The sequence below is a fragment of the Chelonoidis abingdonii genome, chromosome 4 (assembly GCF_003597395.2).
Source record: "Chelonoidis abingdonii isolate Lonesome George chromosome 4, CheloAbing_2.0, whole genome shotgun sequence".
Lineage (NCBI taxonomy): Eukaryota > Metazoa > Chordata > Testudines > Testudinidae > Chelonoidis > Chelonoidis abingdonii.
In genome coordinates this window covers 38,370,043-38,385,290 of record NC_133772.1, presented here as the reverse complement: position 1 = coordinate 38,385,290, position 15,248 = coordinate 38,370,043, and the positions used below count along the sequence as shown (strand labels likewise).

The 15,248-nt window shown below is 41.5% G+C and overlaps 1 protein-coding gene across 4 annotated transcripts in view; it reads left to right on the top strand.

Moving 5' to 3' along the window:
* DEAF1 (DEAF1 transcription factor) overlaps positions 1-15,248 on the top strand; it is a 49,555-nt gene that overhangs the window by 3,474 nt on the left and 30,833 nt on the right. For 3 of the 4 annotated variants that reach the window (XR_004376987.2, XM_032804244.2, XM_032804235.2), the window contains exons 3-9: positions 166-295; positions 2,330-2,476; positions 3,206-3,345; positions 4,126-4,191; positions 4,931-5,057; positions 7,202-7,330; positions 10,780-10,908. Coding sequence is in view for 3 of the 4 variants with exons in the window: in XM_032804244.2 (XP_032660135.1) it covers positions 166-295; positions 2,330-2,476; positions 3,206-3,345; positions 4,126-4,191; positions 4,931-5,057; positions 7,202-7,330; positions 10,780-10,908 (868 nt within the window). In the remaining variant the exon portion in view is untranslated. The remainder of the gene's footprint in view (positions 1-165; positions 296-2,329; positions 2,477-3,205; positions 3,346-4,125; positions 4,192-4,930; positions 5,058-7,201; positions 7,331-10,779; positions 10,909-15,248) is intronic. The other variant, XM_032804253.2, reaches the window with a different exon arrangement.

The following is a 15,248-nucleotide window of genomic DNA, read 5'->3' as shown; positions in this document are numbered from 1 at the left end:
TAGCCTTGGATTCACTGTTCTGAAGCTAGAATTGAAAGTACACATCCCCATCTTAGTTACTCCCATGCTGATTAGAGTTGTAGGGGTCCAGAGAGAAGAATCTGAGAGGCATAAAAATATCTGAGGTTTTAATTATATTAATTAAAACTCTTTATTATTTTGCAGTCTGGCAGAACAGCTCTTCAAATTGGGGACAGCTTGAATACAGAAAAAGCCACTCTGATAGTGGTTCACACAGATGGCAGCATTGTAGAAACTACAGGGCTGAAGGGGCCATCTGCACCTCTCACACCAGGTATAACACAATCCTGCTTTGTTTTTTAGGCATCATTCAGATGGGTTAGCCCTATATTTTCTATTTCTGTCTTTAGAACTAGAAACTGTCTCGTGTAACTCTTTGAAATCATGTTATAAGCATTGACTGTCACCTCTTGAAATTCTGTTGATAGACCCAAAAGTCAAGTACTTCTTGAGAGAAGAGGAAGATTATTTTCTCCCCATTTCTTCTATATTTCTGTCACTCATTTTTTGAGTGTGCTTTCGCAAGCACACTCAAGAGAATCTCGCCTTTTTCTTTATTTTTCTCATGTTCACTTGTCTCTGCATTCCACCCAGGAAGACCAATTTTTCATTGTAGCTATTGATATTGGAAAAGGATGGCAACATTGATAAGTTCCGTCTCCTAGTTCTGGACTCATTTATATTTTAAACTTTGCAAATGGTCATGATTCCACCAAGACCTTCTGTTGACATTTGAATGTGAAAATAGCACTTGTTCTAAAGATTATTTCTTAATTCAAGTGTGTGCACTGGCAGCTGCAGTCTTCTTTCTGTGCACAAGGTGGCGCAACAGCTCTTTAACATTGAAAGTCACATTTCCTAGAAACAGGATATGGAAAATGCATAATATATCTATCCTCCCATAGCCATTGCAGTTTTAAATGACTCAGATAAGAACGGCCATACTGGGTCAGACCAATGGTCCATCTAGCCCAGTATCCTGTCTTCCAACAGTGGCTAATGCCAGGTGTTTCAGAGGGAATGGAACAGAACAAGTAATCCTCAAGTGATCCATCCTCTGTCGCCCATTCCCAGCTTCTGATAAACAGAGGCTAGGAACACTATCCCTGCCCGTCCTGGCTAATAGACATTGATGGACCTATCCTCCATGAACTTATCTAGGTTTTTTTTTAACCCTGTTGATGTCTTGGCCTTTACAACATTCTCTGGAAAGGGTGCCACAGGTTGACTGTGTTGTGTGTGAAGTAATGGGAGTTTCATCATTTTCCCAGGAGACTATTTCACTATCCATTTGAACTCATTGTTAAGATACATTTCCTAATGCACACATACAAAGTGGGAAATGACTGCCTAGGAAGTAGTACTTCAGAGAGGGATCTGGGGCTCACAGTGGATCACAAGCTAAATATGAGTCAGCAGTGTAACGCTGGTCAGAAACAGCAAACAATATTCTAGGATGTATCAGAAGGAATGTTGTAAGCAAGACATGAAGAAATTCTTCCTCTCTACACTGTGTTGATAATGCCTCAGCTGGAGTATTGTGTCCAGTTCTGGGTGCCACATTTCAGAAAAGAACAAACTGGAGAAAGTCCAGAGAGGAGCAACAAAATGATGAAAGGTCTGGAAAACATGACCTATGAGGGAAGACTGAAAAAATTGGGTTTGTTTAATCTGGAAAAGAGAAGAGTGATGGGAGATGTAACAGTTTTCAAACACATAAGATTGTTACAAGGAGGAGGGTCAAAAATTGTTCTCATTAACCTCTGAAGATAGAACAAGAAGCAAAGGGCCTAAATTGCAGCAGGGGTGGTTTAGGTTGGACATCAGGAAAAACTTTCTAGCTGTCAGGGTGATTAAGCACTGGAACAAATTGCTTAGAGAGGCTGTGGAATCTCCAGCATTGGAGGTTTTTAAGAACAGATTAGACAAACACCTGCTAGGAATGGTCTAGTTATTAAGTAGTCTTGTCTTGAGTGCAGGGGACTGGACTAGATAATCTGTTGCGGCCCCTTCCAGTCCTACACTTCTGTGATTCTACAATTTAGCCTCCTTTGTTTTCTTCTGTTTTATAACGTTATACCTAACCAGGGCTCCTAGAAGCACCTTAAACAATCTCATTGGTCTGAAAGATGCTGTTAACATACCCTAAATTAAATTACATCATTTAGTATGATTCTGTGCTCATTATGGACAGTCATGAGCTGGCTGAGTTAATTGCATTACAGTCTGGGTGTCACAGATATTAAAAATCCAAAGCTGTATTTGGTGGACATTTAGTATGTTTCATCTTTCTTTTCTTAACCCAAAGGTTCTCAGTCTCCTCCCACTCCCTTAACACCTGGTCAAGAAAAAAATGGCACAAAGTATAACTGGGACCCATCAGTGTATGACAGTGAACTCCCTGTGCGATGCCGGAATATCAGCGGAATCCTGTATAAGAACAGGCTTGGTTCAGGTAAAAAGGTCCTTCCTGCTTTCCACAAAAGAGGGATGGTGACTCGTACATCTTTGTTTGATGTGTGCTTGTTTTAATTGTGCTGCTCTTACAAACCTGTTATGAAGGGAAGGGAGAATTTCCAAGCCAGTCTTCTTTTGGATATTGCTCTTCTTGGGTACTTTGGCCTCTTGCTATCCCACTCTGTTCCTTTGGAGAGTAGGAAGCCTGACTCCCACACAGATTCTTTGGTTGTGTCAGAAGCTGAATCTTGACACAGCCACAAGCAGCATAGAGGCACTGGAGCTGTCTGCCTGCAGATTCAGACATCATCTTTTGTTCACATATGGAAGCTTTTCTTCACAACCATAAAGGCTAGAAACTTAAAAATAAAAGTAAAAGAGAGCACTGCTTCTGGAGAAGTTGATGGCATTTGCCTGGGAAAGCTTTGTACGTGCCACAAAGGAGTGCATTCTTCCAGCTTGGATCTAGGTGCTAATGAGACTAGGATATGGAGCAACCTAAGCACACACAAACGAACAGGAGGTGATAAGCACTGGTTAATACAACCAAAGTCTTGTATTATGAGTACAATTATTCTAATAGGGTGGGAACTACTAGGCTAGTGTGCCAGATATTTACATGCTATGGATTAACTGCTTCATCACCTGGTGGTTTCAGTGCTTACATCTTCAGAAAAATGAAAAAGTTATTCTTAACCACCAGATGCCTTCTCTTGTCTTGTTTCAGGAGGCCGGGGCCGATGTATTAAGCAAGGGGAGAACTGGTACAGCCCCACTGAGTTTGAAGCCATGGCAGGAAGAGCCAGCAGCAAAGATTGGAAAAGAAGCATCCGCTATGCAGGGAGGCCACTGCAGTGCCTTATTCATGTAAGATCAAGCCTGTGCTTGTCTCTGCTCCAGGGGAAGGGATGCAGTGTTTGACTCTCCAGCATCCTGGCCAAATGCTTGTGTTCTGTCAAAGGGATGAGTCGTGGGGTGTGGGGGGGAGAACACTAACCTAACCACAGGAGTATTAAAGAGAAATAATGTTACAGCAGGGCACTTCATTAACAGTGATTTGGTTTTGCTGAGAACCAAGGGGTAGAACCCCTAGCCAGGTTCCCAAGTTAAGTCAGTCCAAATGTTTAAGCTCAAAAAGCGTTTATTCCAGTTAGAAGCTACCATTGGATAAGTTCCAGCAGTGAACTTCATGTGGCAGAAATGGGGAAATGATAGCCTTAAAGGCTCCCCACCTGTATTACCTCCTTCTGATTCTATAATCGAACTTCTTTTACTGTTGTTTGGCTGGGAACAAGTGGTTCCCTTGCTTCTTACTAGATTACTCCAGATATTTTGCATCCCATAGTGTTAGAAAGGAGGCCCATTCTTTATGGCCATTCTTATTAAATAGACAATTGGGCAGAGGTCCTTTATGCTATTCTAAACACATTCATCTGCCTTTTGTCTTTGCTTTTGGAGTTCTTCTTCCCTTGCCATATTCCCCACCGTTCCCTTTGTTTCTGAAAAGTTGTCCTTTTTACTGCGATCCAGGGTCTTCAGGGACTGGACAGATTCTCAGGAGAGACCTGAATCATTTACTAGAGTATGTTCATGCTTTGAGTGGTTTGTGACTCTTTTAATGCTGTCCTGGTAACTTCCCAATTTCAGGATGGGATTTTAAATCCTCATGCTGCCTCATGCACTTGTGCTGCCTGCTGTGATGACATGACCTTGGTGAGTTGCAAGTTTACAGCCACTAATTTGAAAACTTTCAGTATTGACTTCATGTTCTAGTGATAATCAGTTAGGCTGTCACATGGCCATCAGAGTTTAAATCATCAGCAACCTGAGACAGGAAGGGGTTGGGAGTGTTGTGGATGCAGTGTGCTTTGGTCATGACTGGAGTAAGGAAAGGGGTAATTAAATCCCTCTGTTTGAAGTTCAGAGCTGCTCCTTAGATAATGATGGTAAGATGCTGAGTCTGGGCCCTTTTAGCTGGAACGGGCATTTTGTGTGAAATGAGTGAGTAACATAATAGGGGTGGGAAGGCAGAGATTTTGTTGGTACAAGTGGGTAACTGGTTTGGGGATATGCTCTTTGCTGAGACTGATGATATCTTAGCCTTCTATTTTGACCATCTTTAGTGCTGACTATGGAGTGACACCACCAGCTGTATTGAAAGGCTTGAGCTCAATAATACCTTAAATATTGTGCATCTTAACTGTTCTCTTTGACCTGGAGAGAAGAAGCAAATATCTCTGCTGTAGTCTTAATTGGCAGTTTGACAAAATGCAGCAGCAGGAGAGCCCAATGGTTTATTAGCTCTGTGTTCCTCAGGAAGAGCTGCTACATGTAAAACAGTATGCTCCCAGCTGTGTCTGGAGAGTTAGAGCAAACATGATCAAGTTGAAAAAGGACAAAGAGTCTTAATAAGAAAGCTCCTATAATAACTGCTCATTTCTCTTTCTCTCAGAGTGGCCCAGTACGACTGTTTGTCCCTTATAAAAGGCGAAAAAAAGAAAACGAATTGCCTACAACTCCAGTGAAAAAGGACTCTCCCAAAAACATCACCCTGCTTCCTGCTACAGCTGCTACCACTTGTAAGTTCCCTTCTGGAATAGACCTGCCAGTTCTTTATTAGAGGAGCATTGTCATGATCAATAAATCATATTTTGTCTTTTTTGCTCGATTTCCATATTAATGACATCCTAGAGAATCCAAACGGAAAGGCTTTATTAAATTTGATTGTTAGTTTAGTTTTGGTATGTCATTTTGATTGGACAGTGAAACTAGACTGGTCTGATTAGTTGGTTTCATTTCTTAGTTCTTGTGCATGAGTACAATGTTGCAATAGTTGAGTTGCAAAGGCAGTAGAAAAATGTTCAGTCTGTTAGTAGGAAAATATTTTATTAATAATCTTGAAAACCTTTTGTGTTTGCTAAAACTTGGGTTGTATTTTTTTCTTGCTGCACGGGAAACCTGGATTTCCATTCCATCCTTATCTTTTGGTCCAGTGGGCTATCAAAAGCTTTGGAGCCCTGGCCTCGTTCTATAGAGGTTAGAGGTAGATTTTCCAGAACTAAGTGCCTAACACCTGTTGATTTGACTTTCAGTGGGAGTTAAGCAATAGTACTTTGAAAATTTACTCTTTTGTGCTCTTCAGGAGACTCAGGTTCCATTCCTTACGCTGGTCTTTTGCTTTCCAAGAGCAGGCAGGGTCTGTATTATCAGCCTCATACTGTTTCTTGAAACATACTAAAAGATTCTCAGCTGCTGGAATGGTCTCTGATCTGGAAGTTTTTAGTGAGAACTGCTGTATGGGCCATCTTCACCTTCAAACAGGTTTCTCAGAATATATTAAACTTAAGTTCTATCTAGATACCATGTAATCTTTCTGTATTTTGTTTCTCACTGTTTTTGATTACCAAGATACTTGTGTGAAAACAAAGGTTCACATTTATAAACAGTCTGCTTCCATTTCCTGATACCTTCAATGATATCATAGTTCAGTGTAGGTGACTTTCCGGTCTCTTTATGGTATTGAAGTTTCAGTATTTGGATTGCAATATTACTGAATGAGTTGGGCAGGAAGAGACATTCCCGTATTGTCTGAAAGCTATTTTTCTTGGCTAATAAAAATTTTCTAACTGTCAACAATACTGAGGAAGAAACTATAGACCATAGCAGTATACGGCAATGAAGTGGAAGTTTGGTTGAAGTGTAAAGCAGTTTCATTTTAAGGAAAGAGGTCCAGAATCTGGGTTGACTTGGTCTCTTGCAGAATCCTGGAGACTCCAGTCTCATGATCAAAGCCTTGTGCTCAGGGGGTTCAGAAATTGTTTTTTGTTGAACAGTTTTGTTTTAAAAACACAATTGAACACAGTTCCTGGCTCTCTGACATGCTCAAATGAGCTTCTGAAATTAAGATGAACCTATGTGAAATGTTGCTAGTTGTAACCACCATCTTGTAACCAGTCCTTGCAAGAATGAGTATCTGCAGCCATTTCTCAAACTTGTTGTGTGTGTGTTTTTGTGAAAAGATCTATCTGAACATACAATAGGCATAGGAGTGAGTCCAAGATGGCAGGTGGGTTCCTTTCCTTGGGCTTGATTAGGGGAGTTTAAAAAGATAGGTTTGTTTTAAGATCTTTCTAAACACCTTAGTCCACTGTCTTTGGAATTTTGATATGGAAGGATTTTGTGGCTTTAGCATTGCATATTGTTCGTTGTTCCTTTTAAGGGAAATACGGTAATATTAGTCCAAAGAACCAAAGCATAGTGGAAGTATATTGAGGCGAGTCTAGTTTCTCAGACCGGTAATAGCTGCTCTCTCTAAAGTTTCCATGAATTAGAGATCTGCCTTGTTGGATTTCCTAGCCTTGTTGCTTTATTTTCAGTTGGCTTCTGTGTTGCAGCATCACTTGTGTAGTGATTTGAAACGATTATAATGCAGTAGGAATAAAACTGTGCAGGATTGATCTGGGCACCACACTTCAGAGATTAAAATGAGCCATAACTCTGGGAAGCTGATGTGTGCACAATGAATTCATAAGCCAAAATGAAATTTTTGTTTCCATTTACCATTCTATGCGATGGAGGTGTTATCCAAATATTGATAACACAGGTCAATTACTGATCTGTGAATTCTGTGACTTAGGATGATTCAGAACAGGGAGATCAACAGCTAAACAACCAAGGCTTCAGAGTTGAGCACTAATTATGAAAGTGCTTCTGCTATTTCCAGTCACCGTGACTCCTTCAGGACAGATTACTACTTCTGGTGCTCTGACCTTCGATCGTGCATCAACTGTGGAGGCCACAGCTATCATCTCAGAAAGTCCATCCCAGGGTGATGTATTCGCTGGCGCCACTGGTAAGTCCTCAAAACACACATGCAGTTTGAGTAGTGACGTGTGTGGGGTTCTTTGAAAGCAGCTGTGAGACTTTTCTTCAAGGGCTTAACCAAAGGGTATAGATCATTAATTCTCTTTTCCTCAAAATGACAACGTCAGCTTGAAATCTTGTCAATTTCATAAAATAAGTTAAAAATACTGCATCCTCCTTGGTAATTTTTGTGTGTTTTACAGACACGTCTTCCCCTTTTGTTTTCCCCTTCCCCTTTTACTCTGAAAAAACAACCCCCCCAAAAGGGAAAACTGTCTGTACAATGAAACCGACTGGATGAAAAATGCCGTCTCATCTCCAAAGTAAACTGAAAAAATAGAAATATTTTCCCCCTACTCTTTCAATGATGATTTAAATATTACTTGAAGGCCTGCACAGTGGAAGGTAAAACAGTGTAATGAATTAATAGCTCATCTGGCAATTCAAATAGTTCTGAAGAAGGAACAAATACCAATATTAAAAACATACCCAACAATAGCATAGTATCTGTTGCTTTATAGTTTGGATTAAATAAAGTCCAAGTTATGTGTATCCTGCATTTTTTTTTTAAAAGTCTTCTTTCTATGTGTTTATTGTAAAATCTAAGGCGTTTTTTGCCTTCTTCTGCAGCATGGGGTATGGGTCGTTTGCAGTATTCTCTGGGTATATTTCAGTCATTTCCCTGCAATTTCAGGGGCCTTGGGCACTGGTACAGCTTGGTCCCTCCTATACTCTGTGTGTGTGTCACGTAATAGTCTAGTATCCTGTAATACAGTAGTTTTAGTCTCATTTCAGTTGTTGGGTTTAGTGTGTGGGTGTAGTACAGTGTAGGTGGCCTGTGATATATAGGTCAGGCTAGATGACCTGGTGGTCCCTTCTGGTCTTAAACTCTGTGCCTCTAGCCCAATGGCTCTCAACAGTTCCAAACTACTGTACTCCTGTCAGGAGTCTGATTTGTCTTGTATACTCCCAAGTTTCACCTCACTTAAAAAGTTCTTGCTTACAAAATCAGACATAAAAATACAAAAGTGTCAGCATTTTACTGAAAAACTGCTGACTTCCTCATTTTACCATAAAATTCTAAAATAAATCAATTGGAATATAAATATTGTACTTACATTTCAGTGTATAGTATGTACAGCAGTATAAACAAGTCATTGTCTGTATGAAATTTTAGTTTGTACTGACTTCGCTAGTGCTTTTTCTGTAGCCTGTTGTAAAACTAGGCAAATATCTAGATGAGTTGATGTAGCCCCTGGAAGACTTCTGCGTGCCCCAAGAGGTACATGTACCCTTGGTTGAGAACCACTGCTCTAACCTGTGCACGCTATCACTACTACATACAAAAGAAATACAGTCTTAAGGCATCTTCAGTGGAACTAAAGTTTTATTTGTATTAACCTTGCAATGTGTAGAACAGTGACACTGAAATGTAGTTACCATACTATGGGCAAAACTTCTGAAAGGGCCTCAACCACCCTCAGAATATCTCCTGAAGTCTTGTGTGTCCACTTTTTGTGCAAACAGTTTTTTGCATGGCCAAGTTTTAGTGGGTGCAAAACTGGTATAGGACATTTACTTTAAGATATAACGGTATGGTGATAGAATATGGTGAGATAATGTTTGAGGGGCAGTGTGATTTGGTGGAGAGGGCACTGGAATGGGACGCACAAGACCTGTGTCACTCCTGCTGGCCTGCTGTGTGACCTTGGGCAAGTCATTTTACTGCTCTGTGCCTCAGTTCCCCCACCTGTAAAATGGGGCTACTGTTACTAACCTCCTTTTGTAGAGTGCTGTGAAGTCTAATGATAAGTGCTATATGAGAGTGTATTATATAAGTGTATTATTTAAAGCATATTGAAAATGAAAAATATGGTTGCATATTATTGCTGTTATAAGAGTTATTTATTCCTAAGTGATTATTAGCTACTAGACTTTAACTTGAGTTATGTACAGTGTACTGTACAACAGTTCTTTTCATATAACAGCCTTCATATGAAGCCCCACCAAATATTTTTTCCAGAGGGAGGTAGGCTAGTGAACTGTTATGCAGTGCGGTCACTTTCAGATAATTGGAGAGGAAACACTGTGCACAGAGGGAGTAGAACATAAGATAATGCAGTCTGCCAGGAGAGATGTGAGTTTTGAGCTAGATTATGTATTTGGGCTTTATTAACTTTCTCTCTTGTAGTTTAATACAGGCTTTTGCCTTCTATGCAACATTGAGGTGCACAACATAAAAAGAGAAGAGAATGAGGAGAATAGGGTATTCTGAACCACTCTAATACAGTGGTTCTCAGCCCGCTGCTTGCGTCCCAATCAGCACACAGCTGTGGCCCGTGTGATATCAGGGCCATACGGCCCACATAACACATGGAAAGCTGCACATGCGGCCCACAGTGGTAAATAGGTTGAGAACCGCTGCTCTAGTATATTGCAAACCTATTTAAGGTGTGGTGTGAGAGATTTCAGAACCTTGCAGTTCAGCTCCATGCTCACTTACCATGGCATAGTGTCTAAAACACAAAACGGGCAGCCAGGAGACCTGGGTTCTAGTGTCAGCCCTGCTTTAGAATTACTGTGTGACCTTCGGCAAGTGCTGAACATCTGTACCGTGCCATCTTTCAGAATCATAAAACCTTTATCAAGAATTTTGGAATCTTTGGATGATTTTGACAATATAGAAGTAAGTTTGTAGGGGAAAGGTGATAATCTTTGTAGAAACTTTACAAAGTGAAAGTGGAGATTCACATGGAGTAACAGTGGATGGACTGTTTGTCTGGGAACAATGTAAAATCATCATAGGCAGCAACTTATATGGGCCCGTGGTGCCCAGGCTCCACCAATGTTTTGGCTTAAATTTTCATAGGACGGACTGGGGCAACCGCTCTGGGCCCCACGCTTTTGGGAGCCCTGTGCTTCAGGGGGACACGGGGTCCCGGGTGGCCTGGGGGGTTAGCGGGGTCCTTGCATCGGCAGCAGCCAGTGACCCAACCTGCCCTGCTCTGCTCCGCCTTGCCTCTTCCCGCTCCTGCTCCGTCCCCTCCCTGTCAACATTCCACCTCTTTCCCCCAAGCCCTCGCCCCGCCTCTTTCCTGCTTCTGCTCCCTCCCCCAAGCGATGCCAGGAGCCGGCAGGGTGGGTTGGGACCGGGTCGCTCATTGCTGCCGGTGCCAGGCTGCCCTGGACCCCTCACCTCCCCAAAGCGCGGGGCCCCACAAAGTGGACAAGATCGCTCTGCTTGGACCTGTTCTGGGCACCACCAAAATCATCCAAATCTGGCGCCCATGCAAATCGCATCACTGTTTCCGGAAGCATTCATAATGCGTATAGTTACCACAGATTTTGGAAACCCACATCAATCTAAATACAAAAAATGTCAAAGCAATGTGTAACAAATACTTTATAGGTTTCTAACACCGTTTCTTCTTCCAATAGTTCAAGATACTACTGTCCAGCAACCATGCCGTGTCAGTCATCCAGAACCTCACTATCCAAGTTATCAGGACAATTGTCAGATTTCACCTTTTCCAGAAGCTGCACTGCCAACTTCCCATCCCAAAATAGGTAAGTTTTGTCTCTCTAAAATAAAACACTTTGCAGCACCTGGGCTTACCCCATAACCACAACTTCTTCCTTAGCTAATGATCGTACAAAGAAGTAAATTTACTCCTCTGTTCCTTAGCTGGACTAAGGTTAAGAATGGGAGAAGGCAGAAATCTGTTCTTTGTAGAAGGTTTTCCACTTCTCCCTTGAAACCTTAAGAACCGGTTTTTTTGTTTGTATCACACAGGCTTACATTAAAATCCCGCTTCCTAAATCTGATAGAGGTTTCCTTTAGCACCTTTTCACAGAGCTGTGTTTCGATGTTGTGAGCCAGGAGCTTTGCTGATTTTGACTAATAAAGTCCTGTATTTGAGGTACCGTTTCCCACTCTCCACATACAAATTCACATGCAGCTGAGTCTAAAATTTCCATTCCTTTCTGTGGATCAGCAGGTTTTCGGTCACCTTCCTGGGAGGTTTTTCTTTTTTTTCCCCGAGGTATAATCTTATGATTCCATGCCCCCAAATCAATTCTCCATCCCTTGAGACTGAGATGTATCATCCCAGAATGATATTTGTGGTTTAGCAGATTTCGCTACAGATCAGGGATCTATTCTGCTGAGGACAAAGCTGCAGAAGGCAAATCATGTTATGCTGAGAAGATGAGAATAAAGGTGCAAGGTGTAAATCAGGCATTTAGTGACTTAACAAAGTTGAGGATAAGGTGGTTTGCTTTTTTGTTGTCTATTTTGCTGTATATTTTTTTCTCTAGGTTTAATACATTTATCTCAGAAAGTTTAAATGATAACTGCATTAGTTGGAATGTGCAGTCTTGCCAAAGTTGTGTGTACGTATTTCCTGGTTTGGAAAGAGATGTAACCTTCGTTGGTATCTTACTGTGTATTGTGGGAGTTTTGGGGCGAGCAGGTGGAGTTCTGCAGCAAATGCTACAAAGCTCTTTCCACATGACAACTGTGTTGTGTTAGATTGTCTGTCTCCCTGGTAAGAGTTCAAAAATAGTTTTGTAAAAACTTATTTTGCAGCTCTTTATAAACTGTTTTGGTTTCCTTAACTGGGCTTGAAAGTTGTAGTGCGGACAGAACGTTAGAATCAAACTTTTTAAAAAGAAAGCACAGTAGATTTTCCCTCAAAAAAAACACATACCTAAACTTGAGTTTTGCAAGCATAACAAGTGCATGCCCCTGCTCTGCCTCTTCTGAAAATCTAACCTTTAATGTCAGAGACAGACAATATGGGGGAGGTAATATCTTTTACTGGACCAACTTCTATTGGTGAGAGAGAGAAGCATTCGAGCTTACATAAATACCTAAAGAAGAGCTCTGTGTAAACTCGAAAGCTTGTACCTCACTCACCTTGTCTCTAATATCCTGGTACAGACAGGGCTATAACAATATTGCACCCTTTAATGTCCTCTTTGTAGAAAGAGGCACCCCAAAAAATCCTACATAACTGATAGGTGTTTTTGAAAGTGATAGATTGGGACACTGCTTTCAATTGCATTGCTGTTCACTGAACTGGGATTGCTTTCCATTGGGAGAAAGGAAAACATCAGTGTTATTGCCTTAAGAATAGGCCTTGTCCCTCCTAAATATAGAATAGTTCATGTTTATTGCTCAGTGAAACTATGCTGTGCCTTCTGACTTCTAAGATGAAAAACACTGGCCCGGATCATTCCCTCTGCATCGAGTATGACCCTTTTAGGATCCTCCACTCCTGGCTCCCTGGAGTTGTGGGAGTCATGCTGCTAGGTTTCATTTTGCTGCAGTGACCACACCAAAAACTTCATACAGACTTGGGAATGTGTTATTTTTCACTTGATTTCTCCAAGTCTGGGCAATGGACAAAGTGCATCTGCTGTCCCCTCCCATTCCTCTGGTCAGTCTGTCTCCATCCCCTTTCCCAGTATCAGTCACAGAATGCACAGCAAGGCCTTTGCAGACTATGGAATTGAAGGTGAGACAAGTTGGAGACGGTAGAGCGGAGGTAGCTGACCCTCTCCTTCCACATGGAAGGAAAGCGGTGCTTGTATGAAGGATTCCTTCTAAAGGAATGGGGAGTATTTCCTTGTTTGCCTCACAAGCTATCTTCTACACCAAAACAGCAGTTGTAAAACAGGGATTTGATTCAGTAAAACTTGACACATAGTCAGCCTGTCAAGAAAAGCTCAACCTGTCAAAAGCAAACTGGGAGTTACACAGATTGGTAACTGTGATGCACTTTGGGCCTTTTAACCAGTCCCTCAGGAATGACAACTGACAAGTTTTGTGATATATCTGAAGACTGGGGAAGGTGTTTACTGGATTTAAAAGAGGAGGAGCTATTTCCAGAACATTGCAACTATGCAGATTGGGAGCAGCATAAGTTTTCTAGGTATAAAGTCTGAATTCTTGGCTGATAACCTTTTATTTTCCCAAAATGTATACTAGGGTCCTTCCATACAGCACTAATGACCCAATCCCAGTGTAGCAATGATATTTTAGTGGATGTAGGATAAGATCTGAATATGACTGACTTGTGCCATTTATATATTTGTCTTCTGAAGTCAATGTAATTATAGTATTTTGTACAGAAAAGAGATTTTAGTTCCAAAAATTAGCACAGATCTTATGAACTGCAGTGTTTTGTCTTACCAGTTCCAATAATCAGTACAGAAGTTCTGGTAAAGTAGATAACCAAAGTATGGATTCTTGTGCTATCTATCAAGAAACTTGACCTGTCTTTGTTTAAACAGAATTACACTATTAGCAAAACAACTTTCCATCTGTACTGCTTAAAAGTATCTCTCTGAAAAAATGGCAAAAAAATTTATGTGATCTGAACATATCCCTCCTTCACAATGCTTATGCATCTTGAATTCCCGTTCTCGTTGCTGGGAGAGATCTTGGTTTGAAAATAATTTAAATATCTGGTTCTTATTGTACTGACAAGTAAGGTGGCATCTTACAGATGCTGTGTCCCCTACACTTCAGTGTAAGTTTTTTCTAATATATTAATTTAGAATGGCTTATCATTAATAAGTATTGTGGAAAAGCTGTGTACATGGTGGGATTTCAAGAGCTTAGTCACCAAATATTGGCAAAACGCTTTATGCTCACAGAGCTTGTGCCTATTGAAATTAAGGGGAGATATGCTGCTGTTATTTATATGTATTGCAGTAGCACCTAGAGGCCTCAGCTGAGACGAGGCTTCAGTGGGAGCGGGAATGGGCCCATACTGTTCCATAGAGCCATTCTGCATAAGAATTGATAAGGAGTATATTGATCACTGGAATGCAAATTTCCATTGGAATAAGTGGTTGATATCTTTCACTGAAAGGTGAATTTAAATTTATTGTTTAAAAGTCTGGCCCCTGTCTCAAACTTCAGCCATTTTTCCTGTAACTGGGAAACGTGTAATAGCACTTTGCACTTTTCTGTTATGCCTTTCATCTGAGTTTCTTAAAGCATTTTACAAACAAATAACCCTTACAATACCCTATGAGCTCGGAAGGTGTTATCATTCTGTAGATGTGGAAAACTGTGGTTAAATGACTTGTCCAGTCACATAACAAATTAGTGGAGAACCAGGCCTAAGAACCCAGAATGCCTGACTCCCACAACTGTGCCCTTCATCCTCCTTCTAACTAGTCTATAGCCTATGGTAGGTTTGGATAGGTGCAATTTAAAACCAAAATTAATAAGCAATTGAAAAATCACATCTAAGCATGCTCAGTGGGTTTCTGAATGCCTTATATAATTATTTGCTGCAAACTTAATTTTGTATTAATGTAACTTTTACATTTGGGTATAGGGAGTGGTCTCTAATACTGATCTCTTCCACTTAATCTTACACGTCACTTGTAGCAGACAGAAGTTCATGGTGTCCCTTTTAAAACAGCGGTCCCCAAATTGTTGGATGTCTCCTCCCTCTCCCCCTCCAGGGGTGGGGAGGCACAGCAGGGCCTGGGCCAGCCCCATGGGGGACAGGGAGGGAGCACCACCAACCCTGCTCCGCCCCCAGCCTTGGCGGCAGCTGCTGGCCTCCACCACAACCTGGCCATGGCTTCGGCCCCAGCCTCGGCCCTTGTCCAAGTCTCCATTCCCAGCTACAGTCCCTTTACCCCCATCCATGTCCAGTTCCTCCCCACCTCCCTGGCAGTTGTGGAGTGCAGACAGGAGTAAGGGGGGCACTACCCTGAAAAGTTTGGGGGACACTGCTTTAAAATGAAGCTGGACAACAAGCATACAGTAGGCAAGTACTCTGCTCTGCTGTGGCTGGTTGCTGGATTAGATGTCCTAATGGGCCTTTTACTTCTCTCATTTCTGAGTCTATGAAGCCATTCAGGAAGGAGTCAAATGGACG